Source organism: Taeniopygia guttata, chromosome 1, assembly GCF_048771995.1.
Source record: "Taeniopygia guttata chromosome 1, bTaeGut7.mat, whole genome shotgun sequence".
Classification (NCBI taxonomy): Eukaryota; Metazoa; Chordata; class Aves; order Passeriformes; family Estrildidae; genus Taeniopygia; species Taeniopygia guttata.
Genome location: NC_133024.1, coordinates 5,250,565 through 5,277,617, shown reverse-complemented (window position 1 = coordinate 5,277,617; position 27,053 = coordinate 5,250,565). Strand labels below are relative to the sequence as shown.

The 27,053-nt window shown below is 45.1% G+C and overlaps 1 protein-coding gene across 1 annotated transcript; it reads left to right on the top strand.

The window, feature by feature from the left end:
• Positions 1-13,017: 13,017 nt before the first annotated feature.
• LOC100232594 (somatotropin) lies at positions 13,018-17,318 on the top strand. Its single transcript, XM_030277557.4, has 4 exons — positions 13,018-13,176; positions 13,786-13,902; positions 14,276-14,437; positions 17,022-17,318. The coding sequence occupies exons 1-4, from the start codon at positions 13,042-13,044 to the stop codon at positions 17,220-17,222; spliced, it is 615 nt and encodes a 204-aa protein (XP_030133417.4). The 5' UTR covers positions 13,018-13,041; the 3' UTR covers positions 17,223-17,318.
• Positions 17,319-27,053: the final 9,735 nt, after the last annotated feature.

Here is a 27,053-nt window from a genome sequence, read left to right as displayed (position 1 = left end):
AAATAAAATATAAGAAGGCAGAAGGAAGAGGAAGAGAAGGAAGCCTCAAAATATTACATCATTTGCTGAGTCCTTCTATGGACCCTCCCTGCAGCTGTCATTAACGTTTGCCAGGTGAGCTGACTCGGTGTACTCAGAAATTCACATGCAAATATGGAACATGAGGCATTGTCTCATCTTTAAGCTGGTGCTCAAAGAATGAGCTCAAAATAATGTACCTGGCCTTATATGCACACATTAGAAAGTACAGATCAGATCAGATCAAATCACTTGGTGAGACAGTTGATCTCTTTCTCGGACAAGGACTCATAATTTCATGGGGCCCTAAAAAAAATGGGCTGTAGGGTAGCAATCAGGATTTTGGTATCACAGATTGTTGCCACAAAGAATAGTGCATAGTGCAGTAATGCAGATTAGGCAATCATCAAAATGTAAATGAACTCCTCTAAGAGATTAATTTCTGTAGGGTCTCATAGTAAGACTAAAATCATTGATGAGGCCAGGAGGATAACAAAGAAGCTTCACAACAAGACAGGAACAGACATCTAGAAATCACAACCATCTTTTATAAAATATAGTTTTAGAAGCAGGAAAGTTTGATCACAAGCACATAAGTCAGTGATTGCAGGAGCTTTGTAATGGTTGGTTTTGGGTGGAAAAAAGTGGGAAGGGAAGTAGCAATGAAGAACCACAGCCTGTTCTGTATACAAAAAGAGTGCCATCCTTAGTGCCTCTGTGTTTTGTAATCACCCTGCAATCTCTCTCAGCACAAGGGTTTTAAAATATTTGTTCAAGTTGATTTGGCAGACATCTGCCTCATTCGTTTAGGCAGAAAATAACTGGACATACTGTTTTCTGACTTATAGCAGACACAAAAAGCAGGACAATGGGTGAAATTTCCTTCTCGCTTGGCAGGATTCGTGAGACAAATGGTAGGCACAAGGTTGGTTCCACCAAAAAAGACTCTAAAACTAGAATTTATATACTAGTAAGCTAGGTCAAGCTCCTGTCATCATATCCTGTGTCATAACCTGCTCTTACAGGGTGCAGAAGGCTTGTACACACCCAACAGGGCTGGGACACCAACACCCAGCACCTGTGAACTCGAGGTGTGTTCCTTCAGGCACCCAGCAGTGTGAATGTCAAGATATTCATCATAACAGAGGCTGACATTATTCTCTGCATCTTTAACAAGGTACTTGAGAAGTATTATAAGTGATACAATGTGGAAGCCTGTGAGACTCTGAAATCATCAAGGTTATTTCAAATACATCACCTGATATATTTTGCACATGCATTCATTGTCCCAAATTGAGTCTCTAATTAAAAAAAAAAAAAAAACAAAAAAACCCCACATTTTTGAAAATTGTCGGAAGGTTATATAGTACAACTGAGGTCACAAATATATCTGTGTCCTGGTTCAGGGCAAATTTGGGAGAGAACCCCCAAAAGGGTACCTCTAGGAAGCAAATTAAATTGGAATGTGGAAGAGTGAGTGCCATTTCTGAAAACAAACTGTGCACTTCTTCTCCCCCCCCCCCCTTCACTCTCAGAACAAGTCTTAAAGGTGCAAAACTTATTATTCAGCATAAAAAGAACAGACAATTGGGAATAAAAGCTGTTGGAGTCCAGAGCATCCCTCTGGCTGCCCTGGATGACTCGAGCCCCTGGCAAAGAGCCCAGGAACCTTGGCAGCAAATGAAAAACACCCGTGGATTTGATTTTAGCCCATGGGAGAGGCTGCCGACCTTATATAAGGATTTACAAGCAAAAAGGGTTTGAATAGTGTAATAGAGAAATTGACACGGTGGAAAAGTAGAATTTTGGGATTTTTTAGAATGAAATTCAGGGGTACAAGATGGAGGAATCTGGGCATGCCCTAGCTTCTTCTTCCTTCTTCTTGTCCTCCATGTCTCAGTGACACTTTTCTATTGGTTTAGGACAGGGACACCTTGTGCAACGTAGATTTTAGGTATTGGTACGGGAATTGTAAGCATGGTACACGTAATTTTGGGTATATAATTTTGGGTATATAACTTTTCTATTGGTTTAGGATAGGGACATCTTGTCCAACGTAGATTTTAGGTATTGGTACGGGAATTGTAAGCATGGTACACGTAATTTTGGGTATATAATGTGGGAGCTGCCTGGGGCGGGAAGGAGACTGCCATGGCTGCTGTGCTAGCTGGACCTCGGCAGCTCAGAGAGAAACTATTATAGATAAGAAAAAATAAACAACCTTGAAAACTCAGCTTCACACATTCCAGACCTCTTCTTCAGCGGCCAGGCCAGGGAAAAAAGGACTTTCACACTGCTGGGGTCTTGCCAAGTGACCCTGACAGTTCTGGCATCCCTGGCTGGGCACGAGCTGACCAGAAGTGCTGAACACCAGAGCCCAGCCCGAGAAGAAAACTCCCTGAAGAGGAGAGCCTGACCCCTGCAGAGAGCAAACTTCTTCAAACTCGGCCTGGAAAGGAGAAGATCCAAAGGGCCCTGGGTGTTCTCCACCTGTTTCTGCTGGCCAGGGACCAGGACAGCTTCCGGACCGATTCTGCAGATGCCGCCGCTACTGGTGAGACCCGTCAAAGAACATGGCCTGTTCCCAAGAGCAACTTAATATCTTAACCACTCTAAGGAATGTGGTGGCCACTTATCCTGTGACCTTAGCCAACAGGGAATCAAAGATCTTTTGCAATGGGTCCGTTATAATTACCCACACACTGTGACCCGTGTGATTTTTGAGCCAGGATTTTGGAAGGATGTTAAATATACGATTATATCATATGGCAACACCAAAAGACAAAATAGCTAGAATAATTTTAAACAGAAAATTCATGGGGTTGGCTCCCACCAAGGGGATGGGAAGGATTCCGTCTTGCAGAAGGCGGATGAGGGATGCGCCCAGCGAAGAGCGGGGCAGGAGGCGCCGTGCGAACTGCGGGCGGCAGAGCCCTGAGAAATCGGGGGGAACAGGAGCTGGCACCGAGCAAAGGGGTGCAGGAGCTGTCATCAACCAGTGGGTCTCCTCAAACACCCCAGGAGAGTTTAAATTAGATTTATTTCCCAGCGAATCAGAGGATTGGGATTTTGCATCGAAGCGTGTTCGCCCGAGTCTAAAGAACCCACGGCAAATCCTGCCCCGCAGCCAGAGCCCCCCACACCTCCTTTCCCCGGGATACGGGTGGGGAGGCCGGGGGGAGAGCCAAAGGCAAACGGCGCTGGGAAGGGCGAGAGCAGCCCCGCAGGGACCGGGGCAGCCCGGGAACAGCCCCGGGCCGGAGGGGAGACCTCGGGGGTCGCGGAGCGGCGTCTGTGCCGATGGGCGCGGGGGACGAGCGGGGGAAACCTGCGCGGGGATGGTGCGGGGCAAGTACCGGCAATGGCCCGGGGTGGGGGGAGCTCCGAGCCCCGCGGGAGCTCCGAGCCCCGCGGGAGCACCGAGTCCTGCTGGAGCTCCGAGTCCTGCTGGAGCTCCGAGCCCTGCGGGAGCTCCGAGTCCTGCGAGAGCTCCGAACCCTGCGGGAGCTCCGAGCCCTGCAGGAGCTCCGAGTCCTGCGGGAGCTCCGAGCCCCGCGGGAGCTCCGAGCCCTGTTGGAGCTCCGAGTCCCGCTGGAGCTCCGAGCCCCGCGGGGCGCGGGACGCGCGGACACGGCCGCGGCACCGGCAGCGGAGCGTGGGCGCGCGTTGATGGCGTCAGACCGGGAAAAGGATGCGGGGAAAATCCTGTCTTGTCTCGTTGATGCACTGGAAGCCCCGACGGGGCCACGGGACCGGGGGGCGCTCCTTTCCGCACCCCGGGGATGCCGCGGGCAGAGCCGAGGCGCGGCGCGGGCGGAGCCGCGGCCCGAGGCAGCAACGGGCGGGCAACAGCGCCGCGCGGTGGTCAGAGTGCGGTACTGCAACATCGCAAGAAGCGTTACAATAATATTTTTCCGATTTCTTACAAAAGAAAAACTACTTCAAAAAAAGCAAATGGAACAATCATCAACTTCTGAAAGTGGTGAGACTCAAGATAGTTCTACTGAAGAACAGCAATAGGATAACATCATACGCATTACTCCTTCAGAATGTATTCCATCCTGGATGATTTCAGCTCGTATCGCCAGAGACAGTCAACCCAGAATTCAAGGGATGCTGTGAGACAGTCTCTTTTGCAATATATTGATGCAGCTTTGGAATCTCGTCCGGACCTGTCAAGTTTAATATCGGGGGATGTAGTGAGACAGCTTCTTTTACATTATATTGATTCAGCCCTGAAGTCTCGTCCAGATTTGGTGCCTCAACTTTCAGACTTTTTGTCCACTGCAAAGCAGAAAGGCCTTGCCTCCAGCTGTAGATGTTCCTACTACTCCTCATCTACGATCAAAGAAAACATCAAAATTGTTAACACCCTTTGAACTGATGCCAGCAGATCCCAGGATGAAATGGGTTGCTGTACCACAGCAAGATCAACAGTTAACTCCATTTTTCAACCAGCTATTTAAGGAATTACAAATACCTAAATCACTTCCAATGACATTGGAAGGAAATCTGGAAAAAGGCATTGAAAGAGAAGGATTTCCACATGACTCATATGAGGGACATTGCTATGCCTGGGAACTATGGTGCACAGGGACAAAATCCAAGATGGAACATGAAGTTGTCAAAGACCTGATCAAAGCAATAAGAGATAATGGTCTTGGATCTTCAAATTGATGATTCTCACTGATACACAAACTACTGTGTGGGACACAAAATGGAGAAGAGCTCTTGCTGAGCTGAGAACCGGATATCAGGGTGGACCAAACGCAGCTTTCACCGTGGCACAATTGGCAGGTGATCCTCCAGATGATAATCCAGCTCAACAAGCAGCACGACTTCCACAAGATTCACTGAACCATCACTGACCTTATGAAAAATAAATTAAGAAAGCAAGTAATTTATTGCTCTTTTTACATGCTGATCCATGTCTCATTGTGATGAACAAAAGAGGATACCACGCAGGATTTGAAGGCAACAATTCTACAATCTCCAGTTCACATCAAGAAATATTGAAGCTATTCTCGTGCAATTCCACAGCCAGTTAAACTACCCAAAATCTGCTTTGGTGAACTTTGTGCAGTCATCTCAAACTATGCTTCAGTTGCTCATCATAGGCTCAATCTATGCTTAAATTATCATGGAACTCACTATTCACACCAGCATCTGATAGGAAAGAGATGTCAAGAACCAGTGTGCTTGAATTACAAAATTAAATGTCTATGTACATATAGATATTGACATATAATATAGATATATAGATATAATTGAGAATTACCATCATCATAAGGATGATTTTTCTGTTCTTGCAGAACTGCATCATATACTGTTTTAGTTAGATGTCAATAGTGCCCTGCTCAAGCTCAAAAAGAAATGATCTAAATTCTTTCAGATTCCTGTTCTCAAAAAAGAAAAAAGGAAAATTAAAAAAAAAAAAAAAAAAAAAGGAGTTATGTATAGCAGCAAGGGTGTGAAAAGTTGGTATGCTTCCATTGCATTTCAGGTAAACAAGTCACAGCAGCAGCTTAAATTAAGCAGCATTAAGAATTATGGTGGTATCCATAGGATGTATTTGACTTATTCTCTATCTTTGTGCAAATGTTAAGTAGAAAACATGGACTGAAAATATGGTGACATTTTAAAATAAATGTTTTGAATTAATTTCTTCAGGATTGCATCTGGGTAGCATTTACTTAAAATGATGCTTAAATTGTGCTTTTCAAAACTGTTCAGGGTTGACATAATTCTAGTCCCAAGTAAAAATCAGTAGGAGTTTTACTGCTCACTTCTACAGAACATGAGCCAATGCTGAACAATTCTGGAAATAGTTTTCCATCTGTATATCTATGTAAATGAATAGGACTGTTAGTAGAAATAGGAACAGAAAAGATCAGGTTTTAATTTTAAAAGGTGGAGTTAAATATGGTTACTATACTAGAAAACAAAAACACAAGAAAAATATCAGACAAACTTTAATACTTTTTGCTTTCATTTATGGCAGGAATGGATAGAAAACAGGTGACACAGCTCCAGGTTTTCTAAGGTCATTAGACACCACCAACTCCTCAGTAATGGCATTTCATGCTTCTAGTGGGCAGATGAGGACAGAACCATCTCTGAGTTAGTCCCAGGCTGTCCACCACCACTAAAAGAAATAAATGCATCAGGCAACACCATCAAAAACATAATTTTCTAAATTTAGTAGAAGTAGAAATCTACTCCCCATTTTCCCTAAGAAGACCTTTTCTTCTCCCATTAAAGTTGGTCCTTTCTTTGAAGGAACAGCCCTTTGTGACAAGCGAACATCTGCTGGCTCTGAACCAGCACAACATTTACATTAATCAATATTTAACACATGAATAATCCTACAGATTACAGGGAGGCTGCTGATGTGCTCCAAACAGCCTTTAGTATTTGTATGCTCACAGCCTGACTACTGCAGAAGTTAGCAAAATTCATGACAACATCTGAGAATACTGCTTTTTGGTATTTTAGTCTGCTCAGTTTTGGTTCCTTCAGGTCTTTCTGATGTGACTGCACTTCCAGAGGCCTTTGCTGACTGAAGGGTCATCTTGCATTCTTGCTCCACTGCACACCCCTATGGACAAGAGATCAGCTGGGCTAGAAGACAAGCTGGTATAAAAGGCCACGAGCCTTATCAGCTGCAAATATTGGTCATAAAAGGGGCCTGCACAGCAAGCTGTTGCTAACTCCACATTTAACTAGTATTCTGTGAAAAGCAACACAACCCCTGGAGTTATTTCACTTTCCTGCTCAGCTACACATCCTATCACTTTCCCTCACTGTTGCAGAGCCCAGCTTCAAAACTTACTACATCCAGCTCCCATACCAAAGCTCCTATAGCAAAAATTAAGTGTTGGTCGTCACTTGCCCCTTGTCTCTGCTAAAGTGTGGCACACACAGGCCTGTGTGCTCAACTCTATCACCTTTGTGCATTTTCAGTCTCACAGAGTCCAGTTGCAAAAGATGAAATGTTCAGCGGCTGGTCCCACAGAAAAAAGTCCTAGAAGAAAATGAGCCAAGCTATAATTTCCTTTTTTTGCAGCCTACCAGCTGCACAGCCAACAATCACACGATGGCGTTGTAGACTTGAAAAGAAAAAAAAATAAAAAAAGGACTCGCATCTCGCCTAGCTCTAATCCACCCCACGTGCAGATCCAAGTGGAAAACGTCACTGCTCTCCCATCAACCATGTCAGGACCAAAAAGAGTTCACTGATCTTCCCCTTCCAAGTGCAGACTCGTATTTGCACCACACTCACAGAATGGTTTGGGTGAGAGGGCACATGACAGTTCATCTCATTCCAATCCCTGCCATGGACACAAACACCTTCCATTAGACCAGGTTGCTCCAGGTCCTGACCAACCTGGTCTATTTCTGTCAGAATCTGAGGTATTGATGATTCTGAGATTGTAGAAAGTCTCTGTCTGTCAGCCCCGCTGCCAAAGCAGAAGCCATAATTGGTCTGTGCTGGTTTCAAGGTTGTTTATTCTGTTTATCTCTAACATGTTCTGCTGCCCTGCCGCAGCTCTGTCCTGCAGGGCAGCATGTGGGGCTCTGCCCTCAGTGGGATGTTACAAACATTAAATACCACAAACTACCTGTGCTGGATTTACAATAACGTGCCAATATCTGTCACCTACGTTGAACAGTGTGTCCCCAGCCTGAACCAACAGAAAAATGCCAACACCACAGTGAAACATGGAGGGCATGAAGAAGGAGGAAAAGGACAAGACACACCCAATTTCCTCCATCTTGTCCCCTTTGGACCCCTTATCTAGAATCCTAAAATTTTACTTTTGCACCCGTGCCACACTTAATTATTACTTATATCAAACACTCAAAGCTTGTAATTCATCCTGTAAGATTGAAAACTCTTTTCCATGGACAGAGATCACAGACAGTGTCTCTCGGGGCTCTGTCCAGGGGGGTTCCTGACCCCTGCCAGGGTCCCAGACCTGCCAGGGCAGCCAGAGGGAAGCCCTGGATTCCCACATGACAGGGCCCCACCATCATGGCAGACAGGAATTTCTTCCCAGTAGCCCATCTAACTCTGCCTTCTGTCAGTGTGAAGCCATTCTTCCTTGTCTTGTCACTCCATGCCCTTGTCCAAAGTGCTTCTCCAGGTCTCTTGGAGCCCTTTTGGGCACTGGAAAAGCCTCTAAGCTGTCCCCAGAGCCTTCTCTTCTCCAGGCTGAGCAATTCCACCTCTCTCAGCCTATCCCCAGAGTAGATACGCTCTGGTCCTCCTCATACTGTGTGCCTTGGGATGGCTCCTCTCCACACCCCACAGAAAACCCTTCAGCAGCAGCTGTTTTGGGAACCTCCATGGGACTGTGGCACTGCTAGGGTTGGGATTTGACTTCAGCACCTTCCTTGTCCACCCCTCTGGCATCCCATGGGACAGTGCATTCATTTGGAGAGGCACTGACCAAGCAATTCAGCCCAGGAAGGTTAAGGCTGATGGTTCCTGAGAGGCAGCTCATGCTGGGAGACACAGGATGATGTCAGATCCACTGGTGGAGAGAGAAACTAAAAAAATGGGAATTAATTACTCTTCCCAGAGTCTGCTTTTATTCCCTGCTGCTCCCTGTTCCTGGACAACTTGCTGTTGCTGCATTTCAACTTAAAAGACTTATTAAAAAAAAAAAAATACACTGGAGAGGGGCAAAATTGACTGACTTTGTTTTCAGCAAAAAATATGAGTTGGGTTTTTTTTTAAATGTACCTGTGTCTCTGCAATCATTACCTGCTTCCCAGCTGTGTTGTTAATGAGTGTTAGGACCAACATTTTACTAATGGAGAAACTGAGGCATGGGAAGTGGCTGTGACATTGCCCAGGACATGGGTAGGGATTATTCCTGGGATCTGAAATCCCTTTATCTGATTCCTGTGTTGCAGCCCCAAGCCAGTCACAGGGAAATTGCACTTAATAGATAGCAGTCTTACTTTTGCACCCTTCTCTGTATATGATTTTTCTTATGGGTAATTATTAAGGAAAAACAATTGCAAAAACAAGGGAGAGAGGTAATGGTCCATGTGGCAAATGAGCATGAGCAGTAAACCTCCAGGCTGACTGGTAAAGCAGAAAACCAGCATGTTTTAGATTGGTTTAGTAAGGAAATAGGCCAAAATCTCCAACCAACATTTATGAATGCAGAAAACAGGAGGGTTTTCAGAAAAAAAATAATGTTAAAATACATTTCCACATGTTGGAAACTAGAATCAGGGCTGCTTGAACAAGGGTGGCTGGTTTTGCATAGACTGAGTTGCAGTCCTGGACCTCTTTAGCCTAAAAGAGACTACAAGAAGGATTGAGAGACACTATTTACAAGGCAGTGTAGTGACAGAACAAGGGGGAATGGTTTCACATTGACAGGACGAGGGGGAATGCTTGACACTGACAGAGGGCTGGGTTAGATGAAATATTGGGAAGAAATTCTTGGCTGTGAGGGTGGTGAGGCCCTGGCAGAGGTTTCCCAGAAAAACTGTTGCTTGGAAGAGTTCCAGGCCAAAATGGATGGGGCATGGAGCCACCTGGTCTAGTGGAAGGGGTTGTAGCAAGATAATTTTTAAGGTCCTCTCCAATCCTCGTCATTCTATGAATTTATGTTTCTAAAATCTTTCCAAATGGGTTCAGTGAAATTGCACAGTCCTACCTCCAGTAAGCAAGACCCATAAATTCCAGAAGGAATTTACCTTTGGAGCAGTGAGCTAGAAGACGTATCAACGTGTCAATCATGTTGTTGCCTTCCAATGTACAGAGCCTAGACTGTGGGCTGGCAGTGGCTCCTTGGTCAAGACTTACCAGCTCTGCTTACCTGAGAAGGTCCAGGTAAGTAAGGTTGGGGTTGGAAGGTAAGGCCAGGCTGGGAAGGTCCTCTTCACACAGCCACCCCAAGTTGGGGGGTTTCTAGGAATCAGGGAGCACATACACCTGCAAGAATTGTTTCACTTCTTTAGTGAAACTTGTTAGAGTAGGTGATGCTCAGGGTAAGATGGGTGGATGTGTGAACATGCCAAAGAGAAATGGGGTTTTTCTTTCTTTCAAAAAAGAAAAGGAACTTGGAAATGGCACGTGGTTTTAAGACATACTTCTTTAGGTTGCAAATGCTTGTGTCTGAAATCTAGAAAAATGCTAAGTTGAGATATATATATGTAGTTTTGCCAGTGGTGTGCACAGCCCAGCACTTCAGTCACACCACCTTCCCCACAAATGCTTCTTTCTCATTTAATGCCCAGAAATGACTGGGGACAACCCAAGGCTCAGGGGAATTGCTCAGGCTGATCTTCCCAGCATCTCCATGCTTAGCTACAACATAAAAAAATGTTGACTTAGAACCAAGGTTTCACTAACAAAACTAGAGAGCCAGCCAGTGACAGTGAGAGGCAGCAGAACATGGGTGCAAAGTGCTGCAGTGTTACGCTGTCATCATTCACAGGCAGCAGCTCGTGGGTTGTGTTCAGGTGCTGCTGCTTTGCTCATCTCTGACAAATATTGATGTATTTAAACATAATCTGGAGTAGAAAAACACAACCAGATGTTGCTGGCTTTTGGGTGACGGGATACCTGATAGCCATCCCCACTTCTCCAAGGACTGACATTTACCTTGTGACACCACCACATCTCCACCCCAGGGGCTGTTCAGAACAGACCATACTCTCCACAGCATGTTTATTAACCACCTCTCCACCTTATGCTCCAGCTGCCCCAGGGATGATGCTGCTTCTTGGAAACTGGACCCACAGTGGGAGGCATGGCAAACACAGGGTCTGGGAAAGACAAAGCACCACTTGACCAGAAAGAAATAGACCCTGAACTCCCAACAAAAGTTGGTTTGGGGTAATCAGTGCCTTATGAGGAGTAAAAGGCCTTTAAGACCCCCCTGTAGCTGCCCATCTGAGGTTCTGTTTCATTTTGCTCAAAAGAAAGCATAGGTATGCTGTGGAGCCAGGCTGCAGTGGGCTTGGAGCATCCTGGTCTAGTGGAAGGTGTGCCATGGCAGCAGCTTGGAATGAGATGAGCTTTAAGATCTCTTCCAACCCAAACCATCCCATGATTCTATGATTCTCTTCCCCACCTTTTCTTCCCTATCTCTTCTACCTCCTTTCCACAGCAACCCTCTGCTTAGTCTGTTTAGGAGCAGCAAGATGTTCTTAACTAGGTCTTCTCACAGACTGAGAATGAGAGAAACCTCCCAGATCTCTGGCAGCTGGATTTGCAGTGGGTAGGCTGGAACCCAAACAAGCACCTAGGAGTGACAGCTTTTTGTCACACCCACAAGCAAACCCGCTCAGCAATACTATTTGCTGAATATTTGATATTTTTGTAGAAATTGAAAGAAATAGGATTAATCTGACAACATCCATCCAGCTCTATCCCCACTAACAATAAAGGGGAAAACATCATAGGATCACAGAATTGTTTTGGTTGGAAAAGCCTTCTGAGATCACCGAGTCAAACTGTTCCCCCAGCACTGCCAAGCCCATCACCAACCTATGTCCCCAAGTGCCACATCAACAAAGCTTCTGAGTCCCTCCAGGAATGAAGACTCCACCACTGCCCACGACAGTCTGTGCCAGGGCTGTACAACCCTTTTAAGGAAGTCATTTTCCCTCATATCCAACCTGAAACTCCCCTGGCACAACTTGCCATTTGCTTTAAGTCAGAAATCTCCCAAAATGGTCAGTCAGGCCTGTGAACTGTGAGCCAAGGTTGTAGAGACAGACAGGAAAAAGCAGGTGGACAAAGCAAATTCCACCATATAAAAGCATTGATGTGACTTGGGATGGGTATTCCAACGACCAGAAAACTTCTGTTTGAGATAAACAGCAGGATATGGCAAAATCACTGAGCACTGATTTTATCCTGAGGCAAACAACCTTCCCAACTTGTACATTTGTGTATAAATTACTACAATGAGGCAACACCACTGTGAACACCTGTGCATTTATGCACGGAGAAGATGCAGAGTTGTCGTGAGCATAGACACACAGATCCATTTTAAACAGACTCCCTGCTATATAAAGGGTGGCTCAACAGTTCCCCTTGCCAGATGACAGGAGGAAATATTCACTGCCAAGCAGCACCTGAGCAACTCACCAGGCAGAAATGGCTCCAGGTACTTTTTATTACAGTTTTAAAGGATTTGTCAATGCTGCCATGTGTATAGGGTGAGAGGAGATGATGATGGGGTGGTATGTGGTGGGATACACACACGCTGTGATAGCCCTAACTTAAAGTATGTCAATTTATAAACCAATGAAAAAGAATACCTTTCCCTGCAATGTGACTTTAATTAATGAATTAATCTTTAGTCTAAACAGGCCAAGTCCTACAGTCTCCAGGGCATTTCTCCTCCAAGGGGTATGTGTCTGAGATTAGGTTTGTGGTCTTCACAGCAGGCAGACGCTAGGGTGGGTCAGATATCAAAGGCTGAAAACATTTGCAGTTGACAAAGATCACCAAATTCTGCAGTCATATCCCAGAGAGCCAGTCAGAGCACAGGTAATGTCCCCATCTCTCACCCCAGCGAGGCAGACAGCCGGCATCACATCAGCAATACAGCATAAACCATGGCTACAGGGGGGTACATCATCCCCTGCTTGCTCCTGTAACCAGAGTGCACCATGCTCTTTTCACATGGGCAAGGAAAAGGAAAACCATGAGTGTATCAGGGAAAAACATTGGGACATATACTAATTTTCATGGAGCAACCATGACTCCACCCAGGAAGACACTGCTGGTAGCACTAGGAGAAGCACAAGCTCTTGGTGGGGGCAGGTCTTGGTGAAAGGGCTCCAAAGAATTTTGGGGAAGGCTAAGCTTACTCTTGGTGCCAAGAGGCACCAAGGAAGATAAGCCTTCAAACAGCACGGACCGCAGAGACTGGGAATTAATTCCCAGGTGCCAAGCCCTCCTCTACCCAGTTCCCTGAGGACTGCTAACTCCTTCTGCTGTGCTTTGCTGCAGGGTCATGGTTCCCTCCTCTCACCATTGCCATGATCACTCTGGGACTGCAGTGGCCACAGCAAGCTGCCGCCTTCCCGGCCATACCCCTTTCCAGCCTGTTTACCAACGCTGTGCTGAGGGCTCAGCACCTTCACCTCCTGGCTGCCGAGACATACAAGGAGTTTGTAAGTGGTGTGGTCTCTGGTCATCTCCTCCACTTTAGTTTGATGGCTTCAGGACTGTGTAACAGACACCTTTCAACTATTGGTGTCTCCTTTGTCCTCTTTTGAGGTGATAAACAGGATAGCACAGGTTACATCCCATCAGACTGGACCCTATTTCCTCCTCTTAGCCCTCTGCCCCGCTATTCTGATTCTGCTTATCCCCCCCTCTCAGGACTATGGCTGCTCAGGATCAGCTGGGACATGGCACAGATATGTGACAAGACTTTCCTGTGTTGGTTACCTCTGACCCTGCGAGAGTCTAAGTGCTTAAAACTATCTAGTTTGTTCTGCTGACAGGAGCTGGCATGAGCTGTCCTTTGGGGTCATTTATTCCTTGGGAGAACCCAATTCAGATATGGTTTCTGTTCACCTCAACACCTTGGCTTAGGGAGACCTTTAGGCCCTGTAGCTATTGTGCCAACATGATATTCCTACCTGCCAGCCCTGTCAGAAAGCACCTCATCATTTATTTATTGCAAAGAGTAACCATTCAGAACAGCTTGAGAAGTGTCTGAGATCTTCTCCAGAACATGGGCAATAGATCTCTGTGTGTGTGGGATGTCTCCATAGGAACGCACCTATATTCCAGAGGACCAAAGACACACAAACAAGAATTCCCAGGTAGCCTTTTGTTACTCGGAAGCCATCCCTGCTCCTGTGAAGAAGGATGATGCTCAGCAGAAATCAGTAAGTTTTTTTCACCCTCAGGGGAAGCACAGACCTGCCTGAAGAGCCCAGCTGTGCTTCACTGCAGGAACAGAGGGTTTTCATCTGTGAACACTTGAGTACTTCATCCCTCTCCTCCCTTTTTGATTACTTGGACCCTGCATAAAGAAGGAAATATATTTCTGGGCTACACTGTAAATCACATTCCCACCCCAAGCATGAGAAAAACTATTGTCTGCATGGGACACAGGTCTGGGTGGTGCTCTTCAGCCTGAAAACTTAGTGCCTGCTGAAGCTGTAGGAGTGGTGGCACATCTCCAGGTGTTCCAGAGGGAGCAGGACATGCTATCAAATACCCCTGCACAGCTTTGACCCTTTCTTGTCCTAATTTCAGGACATTGAGCTTCTTCAGTTTTCCCTGGTTCTCATCCAGTCCTGGCTGACCCCGGTGCAGTACCTAAGCAAGATGTTCACAAACAATCTGGTTTTTGGCACCTCAGACAGAGTGTACGAAAAACTAAAGGACCTGGAAGAAGGCATCCAAGCTCTGATGAGGGTAAGTTGCAGCATGTAGCATGACTATAGAATTGCAGAGATCTCTCAGACAAAGGGCACTCAGCTGGCATGGATCCTTGAGAAATCTCATCACTTTCCACTCTGAAGACCAGTGGCATCCTTAAGACTTTGTCTGTCTTTAGATAATAAGATCATGATACTGCACAATGGGTATTATCACCAGGGAGGATAAGAAAACAGAACAGATGTTAACACACATTGCAAAGTGCTACTGCTTAGGAATTCAAACAATTCACACCCAAAGTCTTCCCAAACCCAGCAACAAAGAAATATTCAGTTGTACTAACATCAAAATAACATTTGCTACATTTCCATGCAAAATACTTTGAAATGTGGCAAATTTTGTGATGATTCACAACATTTTTTAGAAACATCTGTGTACAGATGGAAACCTACACTCTGGTGTTTCCCTCATACATCACTGCAGCATCCAGGGAGCTGAAAGCTGTGGGGTGATCCTCTTTAAGGAAGAATTAATCATAGATTCACAGAATGGTCTGGGTTGGAAGGGACCTCAAAGCTTGTCTTGTTCCAACCCCACACCATGGGCAGGGACAGATTGCACTAGACCAGGTTGCTCCAAGCCCTGTCCAACTTGGCTTGGAACACTTCCAGGGATGGGGTAGCCACAGGACAACCTGTGCCAGGGCCTCACTATCCTCATAGGGAAGAATTTCTTCCTAATACCTAATCTAAATCTCTCTTCTTTTAGTAAAAAACATCCCACCTTGTACTGTCTCTATCTGTCCATGTAAAAAGTCACTCTCTACCTTTTCTCTATTCTCTATTTTCTCTATTCTCTTTTCTCTAAGTTCCCTTTATAATCTACTTAATTTCTGCTTTGTTGCTTTAAATGAAATTGTCTATTATCTGCCAGGACACCTTTTCAGTTATGTTTATTCTGTAATTAAGTTTATCTGGCAGGCTCACCCTGTAGCTACAGCTCTGAGACCTGCAGCTGTGAGAAATGAGTCCGGAATATTGTTTATATCTTCCAGGATTAAAATGACTATGAAAGTCAGGCTCAGAGAGTAAACAGAGACTTTTGTCCTGCCACTTTTGCAGGGATAGTAGAGATAGGTATCAGTACCACATCCAGATTTTTGTGTGGGTCAGAAATTCTTTACTGTGAGGGTGGTGAGGTCATGGCACAGGTTGCCCAGAGAAGCTGTGGCTGCCCATCCCTAAAAGTGTTCAAGACCAGGTTAAATGAGGCTTGGAACAACCTGGTCTAGTGGAAGGTGCCCTGGCCCATGGCAGGGAAGCTTCAAATGAGATGGTCTTTAAGGTCCCTTCCAACCTAAACCAGTTTGTAACTTCACGATTCTATGATTTTGGTCCCCATATGGGATGTGCTTGGGCATTAGGAAATGGTACACAGAAACCAGACAAACAATCATATTTCACCCATTTATGGCTCTTTTTCCTTAACAAAAACTTTCCTGCTTGTGGCAGCTGGTGACCACAGCAGGGCAGGAGGAGTGTAGCTGTCAGCTCCAGATGTACATGGCTTGGGTCTGAGTTAGAGCTTTATTTTCTGGCAAAGTGGGAGAAAAGACAGAATTATTTGCCCAGTTCCATCTCCTTGACTGGAGGAGGTACAGAGAGACCCTGCAACTTACTCTTTATTTTAAGACCCCAAATACACACTCCTCCCTCCCTGCAGCCCTGTGCCCAGCTCCCTTCTCACTGTAGCATCCCCCCTACATCACTGCCCTTCCTGCAAACACATACAATCAAAAATATGTTTGAAATACTCTTTTAGACCGGAGGGAGAAACCCCTGACCTCATTTAAAGTTCAATGGGAACTGTGGCATTGTGTCTGTGGGAGATATTAGAATCACTGAGGCTGGAAAAGACCTCCAAGATCACCAAGTTCAAGACCACTACCTTGTCAACCAGACTAGAGGACTGAGTGCCATGCCCAGCCATGCCCTGAACACCTCCAGGGACAGTGACTTCACCACCTCCCTGTGCAGTCCCTTCCAATGTTTAGCAATCTTTTCTGTGAAGAAATTCTTCCTGATGTCCAACTTGAAACACCTCTGGCACAGCTTGAGGTTGTGTCCTGTTGTCCTGTCACTTGTTCCCTGGGAACAGAGCCTGATCCCTGCCTGACCCCATGGTCCTATCAGGGAGTTATAAAGAGTGAGAAGGTCCACCCAGAACCTTCTTTTCCCTGCTCTGAGCCTCCACAACTACTTCAGCTGTTCCTGGTTCTCCAGACCCTTCCCCAGCTCCATTCCCTTCTCTGGACATGCTCAAGCACCTCAATGTCTTTCTTGGCAGGAGGGGCCCATAACTGCCCCAGGGACTGGAGGTACTCCAGCAGTGCCCAGGACCAGGAGGCCATTGGTGCCTGAACACAGCATGGCTAATGCAAGCCAGGTGCCCTTGGCTTCTTGCCCACCTGGGCACACACGGGCTCACGTTCAGCCACTGTCAACCACTACTGCCAGGGTCATTCCCAGCCACTCTGCCCCAGCCTGGAGTAGGTTATTGTGACCCATGCCCATTCCCAGGCCCCCACCACCTCCCCCAGCACCTCTCAAACCTCTTGCAGGAGCTGCAGGACCGAAGCTTCCGGGGTCCCCAGATCCTGAAAGCCACTTACGAGAAATTCGACATCCACCTGCGCAGTGAGGACGCGCTGCTGCAGAACTACGGCTTGCTCTCCTGCTTCAAGAAGGACCTGCACAAAGTGGAGACCTACCTGAAAGTGATGAAGTGCCGGCGCTACGGAGAGGGGAACTGCACCATTTGACACTGGTGACAGTTCTGTTCCTGCTCCAGCCTCTTGCTGACCGTGGCTGCCCTACTCCTCTGAAAGAAAATTGGAGAATAAACCTGCTACTGCCAACATGTCTGGTTTTTGGGGTGGGACAGGCTACTGTGAGGGGCTGGGAGGGAGGAGTGGCCAATGGGATAGGGTGGATATGGGGCTTAGGATGTGTATTTGGGATTAAAGAAGCGTATTTGGAGCTTGGGGACATAGGGAAAGCAGATTTAGGCGTGGATTTGTACTGGGGAGTAGGTTTGGGAATGTGGGTAGATTTGGAGCTGGGGAGAAAATTTGGAGTAGATTTGGGGCTGAAGTGTGGATTTGAGTCTGAGGAGGGTGGATTTGGAACTAGGGGTGCAGATTTTGAGCTGGGGTATGAATTTGGAGCTGAGTTAGATTTGAGGAGGTGGGTTTTGGGTTGCAAGGGATAAAGTTGGACCAAAACATGTGGAGCTGGTACTGATGGTTGGATTTAAGGCTTGAAGGAACAGAGTGCAATAAAGAATAAAGTGCAAGAGAAGGTGGAATGGGCTTGTACCCCAAAGAAGAGTTTCCAGAGACATTTGTTTGGAAAAGGTTCTGGGAAAAGGTCCTGCTGTGTTTTATCTTTATTTTTCAGTATGAAGATGGTGAAGACCTGTCAAAGATACTCAGAGAAGCTGTGAAGATGCTGTTGGCCTCAAAGCCTAATTGAATCCTCTCTCACTTCTGCCCTGGTCTTTGATGGATCTGTCTGCAGCTCTCCTTAGCCACTGAACAACTTCAGTCACTGCCTCATTAAAAAGAACTAGCCCATAAATAAGGAGCTTTGCAGCATTAATCCCTGCCCATGCTGCCAGTGTTGCTGGTGACTAAAGCATCCCCAGTGTGAACTTTACACATCTCCTTATCCCTGGGCAATGCTGTTCCCTGAAAAATCAGCAAATGCCCTCAAAGCTGTGAGGCCTACAAAGAGTGAAATCGAGTCTGAAACCCTCTCCCAAGCACTTTCTTCTCCTTTGTTTTTCAGTACTGCTGCTCCTCTTCTCTAGGGGATATATCCTCCCTCAACCAGTGTTCTTACCCAGCTCCTGGATGGAGGAATAGAAAACTTTGCCCCCTTGCTTCCATCTGCCTCCATTGCATTAATTTCTGAGTTTGAAATACTATTTTTCTTTCATTGCTCTAATTTCTGGTCTCCTGTTGCTCTTCTTTCAGCCTTGGCTTTTTTTTTTGCTCGGGGGATTGCCTCCTTTCCCTCAGCCTTACACATTTACACCACTGCCGATACAAACCACAGCCAGGGCTGGAAGAATGTGCCACATACATCACAGAGACATGCAGGCATGCAAAATTCAGCAGCATTGAATTCAGCTTGCTGGTGGGAGGATAATTCTTACTATCATATGTATTACAGTAATACCTCAGGATAAGATCAAGCTGAGCAGGTCACAAAATCAGGGAAATTCCCAGCTGCAAAGACTTTGCAATCTAAAAGGAAAACCAAGGCATATATATATTAGAAATAATCTATAATACATGGGATGGGCAGTGCAGTTAGTAACTTGATTATTTTTGAGAGTAGTAGGAACCTGAGGAGAACATAATATGTAGGGAAAGAAAAGGTAATGGAACAAAAAGTGGAAGGATGCAGATGTCTGAGGATAGCATCTAACACCAAGAAGGAGGGGTACTAGAAATTGAGAAATTATTAATTTTTCTTAATAAACTGTAGATATTCCAGCTTGTGGCAAAATTAAAATTTTAAGATGATAAGGAAGTGATCCTGCCATGCATCCCCCCCAACTTGGGCAGCTGAGGAGGGGGAACTCTGCCCTGTTCCAGAGCTCTCCACCTGCAGTGCTACCTGCAGCTCTGCTGTCCAGTATTAGAATGACATGGAGCTACTGGAGCATGTCCAGAGGAGGCCATGGAAATACTCCAAGGAACAGAGCACTTCTGGAGTTTAGAGCAACCTGGTCTAGTGGAATATGTCCCTGCTCGTGGCAGGGGGGTGGAATGAGATGGTCTGTAAGGTTCCTTCCAACCTAAACCCTTCTATAATTCTATGATAAGTCAGAACACTGCAGTACTATATGAAACAAAATTAGAATTTTAATTTTTTTTTTGTTTTTTTTTCTGAAATATTGTACCCAGTCTGGTGGAAAAATATGTCACTATTTACACAAATGTTACACAATGTTTTCTTCTGCCTTTGCTAGCATTCAGGAACACACATAATCACAGAATATGATTATATGCAGGTGCTTTTATTGAAGAGCTCTGGGAATCAGGGGTACAGACCCAAATCTGACTCTGACATGTCTTTCCAGCTGAGTGTATTTTCTGTTCTATCATTATATAACTTACATATTAATTATTAAACTTATGTTGTTCTATTGTATACATTGACTTTATTCAAGCATGAGTTTCTCATGATCTTTCTCAAGCCCCTGACCACAGTTTCTCATGATTATTCTTACAATTAAACAGTAATTATATTTAATTACTAAACAATCATCGCATCTAACAATTATATAATTTATCATGTACTGGTTACATAGGTGCAGTTCTTGCAAGTAAAAGGCCTATACTTTCCCAGGGTATTTTTTTCAGGGCTTACTAAGCTTAATTTTCCTTCTAACTCCCCAAATCCCCATGATTTTAAAACACTTTTACTATCACCTTGATTTAGGTCAGCATTTAAATCAACTGTAGTGCTTCAAAACCTACCTCTGGCAAATTTCACCTTATTACTTCAAACACATTTCCCTGCATTTCCCACTGGTAAATGAAAGCTGGTGGCCACTTGTTCCTGCTCTCACCTTCAGTGAGCTGAAGAGGCAGACAAAATGTCTGTCTTCTGTTTGGATTGGATTTTCTGCCTCTCCAAGCCACTCTTAAAAATCAGATACTGATGGAAGAACAAGCTTCTTTTTCTCAGGTTCTCCACCGTGGATATCTGGGTTACTACCCATAATTGTGTATAGATAAGATCTTTGGCTTACTGGACACCAACAGTTCCAGGGAAATCGAGCAAAACCTCCTGCAGGCAACCAACATCTGGCACTCGACCTTTGGACTGGTCTCCTCTCTAATAATTGTGGAATCATGGCAATTATAAGAACATTTCATTACTTAATCATATGTAACAAGGATCCTTGAACTGCTGATGCACACAGTGCAATTATTCATAGGCATGTAATCTCCATCCCTTTGTAGTGAATATTAGTTAGTATTAGTTACTCTTGTCAGAGAAACTCCTCAGAGGAGGATTATCTGTTCTGCCTATCAGCTGGCAGGATATCTCAGGGCATCTTCCCCCTCACATGAATTTGCTATTTGCTGAGATAACTCAAGCTGGACATCTGTCTGGTAGTGAGTTATTTCTTGTGCCATTGAGGTGGCATTCCCAGCTGACAATAAACATCTTGCCCTGGGAGTGAGATTGAAGGAAGATAAGCTTGAATCTCTGACTGACAGACACTTCACTTTACAATCTCTAACAGCTACACAAAACCTTGCCCAAAGCAGAAGTCTTCTGCACATTCCCTGAAAGTCAGGACACACTTTTTGGTTACTGTTCCACAGGCTGAGTGAAAGGACTCTATGTGTGATTGGCTCATCATTAACTGGTATAAATTACATTGACTCCTAATCTATACTATTTCTTTCCTAGCTATGATATAGGCACCTTTATGTTGTGCACTGTTTTATGGAACTGTATTAGTAGTTGTTTTAACCTGTGTAGTAAGTTACTCTGTTTAAGGTCTTTTGTCTGTTAATCTCCTGTCTATTCATTCAGTAACTCATTTTATAATAGACCTGATTGGTGATTCCTGAGAACCTGCAAGCCTGAGCTTTTTAGGTGCAGGTTGTCTGAGTAAAGCTGCTGCCAAAAATCTGAACCTAAGGCATAACTGGTCTAAAGGCCTGATCTATCTACAACTTGATCTACAACAGGTTGTAAAAACACAGTAGTGACAAATATTCCTTTGTATTTTATCCCTTTAACAAGGAGGTTCTTTCCAGCCTTCCTGCTACCAAAGAGAACTCCCCTCAATGTGAACATTAGGAAGAGGAGGAGGAGAATGAGGAGGAGGATGAGAAGTAGGAGGAGGACAAGGAGGATGAGAAGGAGCAGGAGGAAGTATATAATGGAGTTGCATTTTCACTTTGAAATATGTGAATGACTTCTCCATCCCAAATGCAATTTTCTTATGAACTGGACCCAGTAAGCCAAACCCTCTGGATTTGGGGGGCTATGGAGCTGCCATGCTCCACGGCACCTCTAGTGAGGTGCTTATGCAAAGCACCTGCTTTGCATAACTAATTTGTGAAGGAAGAGTAACCTTTTGCTTGAAGTTACCACTTTAGGAAAGTAAACCTCATCACAGCTCTAAGTGTTAGAACCCTTCAGCCTAAACCTAGAAATGTTCATTGCAGTGTGCTGAGCCAGTGTATTGCTGGAATTGTAGCCTGGGGATTCCATGTCATCTGTATAGGACAGGCTCTAGAACTGGATTGCATCTCCCATCATGGTGCTGCATGCATCCTATAGGGAACATAAAGGTTGGAAAAGACCTCCAAGATCATCCAAATCTTATGAACATACAGCACTTCACCCAGAAAATATGAACATACAGAACAACTATGAGTTTAGTGAATTTTCCCTACATTTCCAATTGTGAACAACCTCACAATTTTTCAGTAAAACATTTTTTAGAAAATAAGCTGAGAAGAAATACTAATTTGCTAGCTTGATGTCTTGCCCTGCATTTGATAAGGACTCTAGAATACCTCCCTGAAGAAGACAGGCTGAGAAAGTTGGTGCTGTTCAGCCTGGAAAGCAGAAGGTTGCCTTGATGCCTTGAGAAGGCTGACCTAGAGCAGAGGCTAGACTGAGTTAAAGAATAAAATAGATATTTATTAAAAGCCCTTAATGGATACACCTTGGGCAGTACAAGAGCCTGGCCAGAGCTACACCCAAGATGAACCCAAAATGGTCACAGAAATGGATGATCAGTCATGAGGTCTCTCACTTTTGGAAGTTCTGGTCCATTTGCATATTGGGTTTAATTATCCAATTACAGCTCCAGATTATGAAGTCCCACCCTTCTTGTTTTCTCTCTTCAGTCTACCATTGTTTATGCTCTTGGGCCTGAAATGGTTGTCCTTGGTCCCAAGCTAGCAAAGGAATTGTTTTGTCTCCCTACTCTGTGAAGAGAGCGTACCAACACTTAATATGATGCACACCTAGGCAGCACCGAATCTGAAAAATACAAAAGCTGAAAGTTAAGGCATTACCTGGATGCCTCAGAACGTCTTCCAGTATCAGAAGGAGCCTACAAGGAAGACAGATGAACTCTGCATCAGGAAATTTAGTGACAGGACAAGGGTTCAGACTGAAAGAAGAGAAATTTAGGTCAGCAATCAGGAAGAAGTTCCTCCCTGTGAGGGTGGTAAGACCCTGGCACAGGTTGCCCAGAGAAGCTGTGGCTGCCTCATTCCCGGAAGCCTTAAAGGCCAAGTTGGATGGGGCTTGGAGAAACCTGGTCTAGTGGAATATGTCCTTCCCCATGGCAGGGGAGTGGAACTGGATGATAATAAAGTCCCTTCCAACCCAAATAATTCTGTTATTTGCTTTAAGTGATACCCAAATTGGCAATCAGTTGAATATTAAGAGGTTCAGAAGAAGGTCTGAAATATTCATGACTACAGCACAGTGACAAGGGGATCTGCTGGATGTTGTACAAGGTGTGTCTCACCTGGCAATAGCCAAACACAAGCTCCTGACAGTGATTAAAAATTTAGTGTACTAAATCTTCCAAAGATCAACTAGGATTCTGGCATAAGCCAGTGTGATATGCAGTGTGATCCTTCCACAAGCTATGGATATGAATCTATGTCTCTGTTGCCTACATAAAATAGAGAAACCTTTAAAACCAGTGTTGCTTCCCATCTATGAATAAAGGGAGAATTGGACCCATTTTTTTCTGTAACTTTACTATACATAAATCAAGGCACAGACATGCTAACTGCATCACACAATAACTTCAAAGTGCTTGAGAGACAACAGAAGTTGTCATTCAGCTCTCATAATCAGCTTTATTTTATGCCAGCCACACAATACACATTTCATGCAAACTACACATTTGCTCCAGCTGATGCTCAGATGAAGGTTCCTGACTTCATGTGAATTCATCCTTCACTAAGGTACTTGGTTCTTGGTCTGTAGCACCAGTGTTTTTTTCAGGGGTCCTGGAAGCAGAAGAAAGAGCATCACTGCAAAGCTATCACAGCAACCAGCTGGCCCACGAAAACAAAATGCCACCCCTGAGGTGGTCTTTGCCCCATGACCAATGGCCCTGCAGAGTGGTCCCCAAGCAACCACACATTTGGTATGTCCTTGAGCTAGCTGGTAAGTGGTCCTGCTCTCTGCAAGGAAGTGCTCCAAAACTCATGGATGCCACAAAACCTGTGAGGGCTTGGGCTGGACTTTTTGACCAGCCCTTGGTTTAACTGTGACCAGGATCACGTCCACCATCAGCTACAAAAAATACTTGCCAATTGATTATAACATGCATCAAACAAACAGCTTGCTGTAAAATTTTCTCACAAAGAAGCAGTTTGTTTCCCTCGTGATGGGTGGTAAAAGACCTCTCATAGTGGAGCTAAGCTCTTGTGCCACTCAGGAAGCACCTGGAACCCATTGAAACAACCAAAGGAAAGTAGGCCCAGCTAAAATATACTAACCCAAAATTGAGAGCACCCCTTTTCTCTTCAATACCCTCACAAAGGCACCCTGGAGTTAGGGTAGATGGTGCCAGTAGAAGCTCTGGACATGTGTTGGAAGGAATATTGGGTCTTGAGAAACCACAGAGGGAGGGATGGGAAAAGAAATACTTGTAGGGAACAAGGGAATCAGTCTTTATTAGGAAAGAGGAGGAGGATCTCAGAGGATGAGGAGAGGCATGGATGGATGGGAATGGGTTTGTGAGGGTGCAGAAAGGCCAAAAGCAGTTGATGATGTACAAGAAACCTACTAAGATTTAAAATGGGCAGTTTTACATGGTGGTTGCATCAAGGGACTGTGGAGATCCCCATTTGTCCCCCAGTCTTGCACCATTTTTGTGCAGGGAATGGTTCCAGGTTAGAGGAGGGAAGGAGAGGCTGACACCATGGAGTGGCTGGTTACCATTTTCTTGGTCTATGAAATCAACCCAACCCAGACATAACAAAAATAATTTCTGTGTGAGAGGCTTGTTGGGTAGGACCATGTGAAGAACCCTGGCAGGACACCCTTCTCTCAAATACTCACCTTCACCTTGCCCTTTTTGCTCACTACGAAGAGACATTTGCTGCCAGAAACTGTTGGCAGTGGTTGGTAGGAAATCTTCTGAGTTCTTTCAGTGCAGTAGTTCCTATGGGAATGAGGTAAGCCCAGCACCATAAATCAAAGGATTAGGGGGAAAATGCAGAGCAGCTTCTCTTTGGAAGGATGTCAGGGTAGACCAGGTCCATACTGCTGATGCACAGACATCTGCTAGGACAGGAGCCATTGCCTGGTCTCTGGAGAACGCTGGAGATGCCTGCATCAAGATCTCCATCAAGAGATCCTTGCCAGTGGAAATGGTGCCCAACTGGTGCCAAACTTGCAGTTTGAAGGTCATCAGTAACTGCTGCAGATACCAAGCACACATTCACACCTCATTTGGTGAGGGAGGATGCAGGAACCATGGGGCATGATCTCAGTGTGTACATGATGATCCAGGTTCAACCTGATCTAGGTAGGTCAGCACCAGAGCCATTCCACCTCTTCCCTGGTATCCAACCCTGCTCTTGCTGCTACCCTGCATTTCAGAGGAGAGCTTTAAAAGTAAAAAAAAATCATCTCTCCCTGAAGCAACATGAACTGTTTTCAATCTACCAGCATTTTCCTGAGCCCTTGCTAGAATCACCAGGGGAATTCCTCCATCTCAGCAGCACTAGGGTGGTCCCTCCCTGTTGAGACAGTCAGAAAGCTGCTGCCTGCAGTGTGCACTCTTCCTTTTAATCTACTGGCTCTTTTCCCATGACTGTGTGTATCCTTCAGCCATGGATTTCAGGCCTGAGGAGGAGAAAGATATCTCACCCTCTGGCTTCCCCTTTGTTTACATGAATATAGACAATTGTGTGATTGTCCATCCAAACCTGTATTAAACTGGAGGGAGTGTGAGTGGTAGGTAATTACGTTATTTTCCCCCGGAGTTAGTATTCAGAAACAACAGAGCATGCACAGCTGAGATCAACCATGGCTGTTCCCTGCAGGGCTGCACAGCGAGGTCTAGCTCTAGTTACCAGCCTTAGGAAGAGTGAGCTGGCAGTGTGCAAATAGGAGAATTGAAAGGAGAGCCTGATCCTGAAATATAACCATCCCCAACACACATGCAGTAACATTTATACATTATCTTTGTTTAAGCCAAGCAAGGAAAGAGTTGGGAGTTTTTGCCCTCATGGGGGCTGCTGATGGCAAATTGTCATATGAGAAGGTGAGAAATGTGGAAGAGATGAATTAGAGGTGACAGATTTCTCCTCTTGTTATGTCTGACAGAGGTGCAGAAAGAGTATAAAATTCAGCATGGGTTTGTTTCCCAGAGTCAGCACAAGGTGTCTGGAAATAACCAGGGGTGTTCATGGGCCACCATGAGCACACATAGTGCCACCTCCTCTTTGTTGCTCCTGGTGTAACCACATGGAGCTGGGATTCTGTGACCTGGGGTCTAAACTTGCCTCTGACAGCTCCAGCAATATTATCCTGTTCCTCAGAGATGTGGAGGACCTGCTCACATCTCATCCCTGTTCCTCTATGAATTCACATCTTGACGTTTTGGTGGCTTCATATCAAAATGAACTGATGACTTGTATTGTCTTCTGCAAAATTACTTCGATATAAAGCAGTTTAGCTATTTGGGCTGTTATGACTCTGTATAGGCACACAGAAAATTAAAAGTTGCTTTTAAGACAAATAGAAGCAGCAGGAATCCTCTACCTGAATCAGTGGATCATAAACAGCAAACAGCCTCAGGCACAGAACTTTGGTGCTGAAGGAACATTTTAAAGAAAAAAACATGAGAAGTCTGTCCTTTCATTCCCAGAGAATTCAGGTGAGGAGACAGCTCTTGTCTGTGGAGGAACCACCTTTTGGTTAGTGCCCTTATCCAGGATGGCACTGGCAGGTTAATTTTTCTCAAAAGATAGAAACTTATTGATTTCTGGGCAAATGCAATTCCCAGTTAGATTATGTGTAGGTTATGACAAGTCACTTCTGTCCTCTGAATGCTGTGTTGCCCTTTGTGCACTGAAGCTTTTTGTCTTTACAAAACAACAACAAAAATACAAACTTCTTTTTTGTACTGAAAAATGGTTTTAATGTAGTGCTTTATAATTGATCTCAGTTGCATTCTTTGGAAAACCAAGCAGTAGATATAACACAGGGAAGTGGAGACTTTTAGCCTTGTTCTATACCTCAGCAACCAGAGGGGTTGCTGTCTTTGCAAAGGTGTGAGACCTGGAAACATGCACCTGTTTGGGGCCAGCAAGGTCTGAAAAAGAAAATGCCTGGTTGTGAAATCTGGCCTGATGTAGGTGTGGGATGAGCAACAAGGAACTCAGCCCTTCAGAGTTCAAACCAAAGCAGCAGACAGGCAAGCTCTTACAGAGCTCTGCTAGCAGAAATGTAGCTGTTAGAAGACTCCTGCATACACTCAAATGAGATAAGGACCTGAGCAGCATGGAGGAATCATGTCCTAAATACAAGTTTTTCAGTGCTTTTCTACTGGTGGAATCTACAGC

Bases quoted from the DNA above. Each gene is read 5' to 3' on its own strand.
- LOC100232594 (XM_030277557.4), top strand. From the start codon at position 13,042: ATGATCACTCTGGGACTGCAGTGGCCACAGCAAGCTGCCGCCTTCCCG. The intron at 13,903-14,275 runs GTAAGTTTTTTT...TCCTAATTTCAG, and splicing joins ATGATGCTCAGCAGAAATCA to GACATTGAGCTTCTTCAGTT. The intron at 14,438-17,021 runs GTAAGTTGCAGC...AACCTCTTGCAG, and splicing joins GCATCCAAGCTCTGATGAGG to GAGCTGCAGGACCGAAGCTT.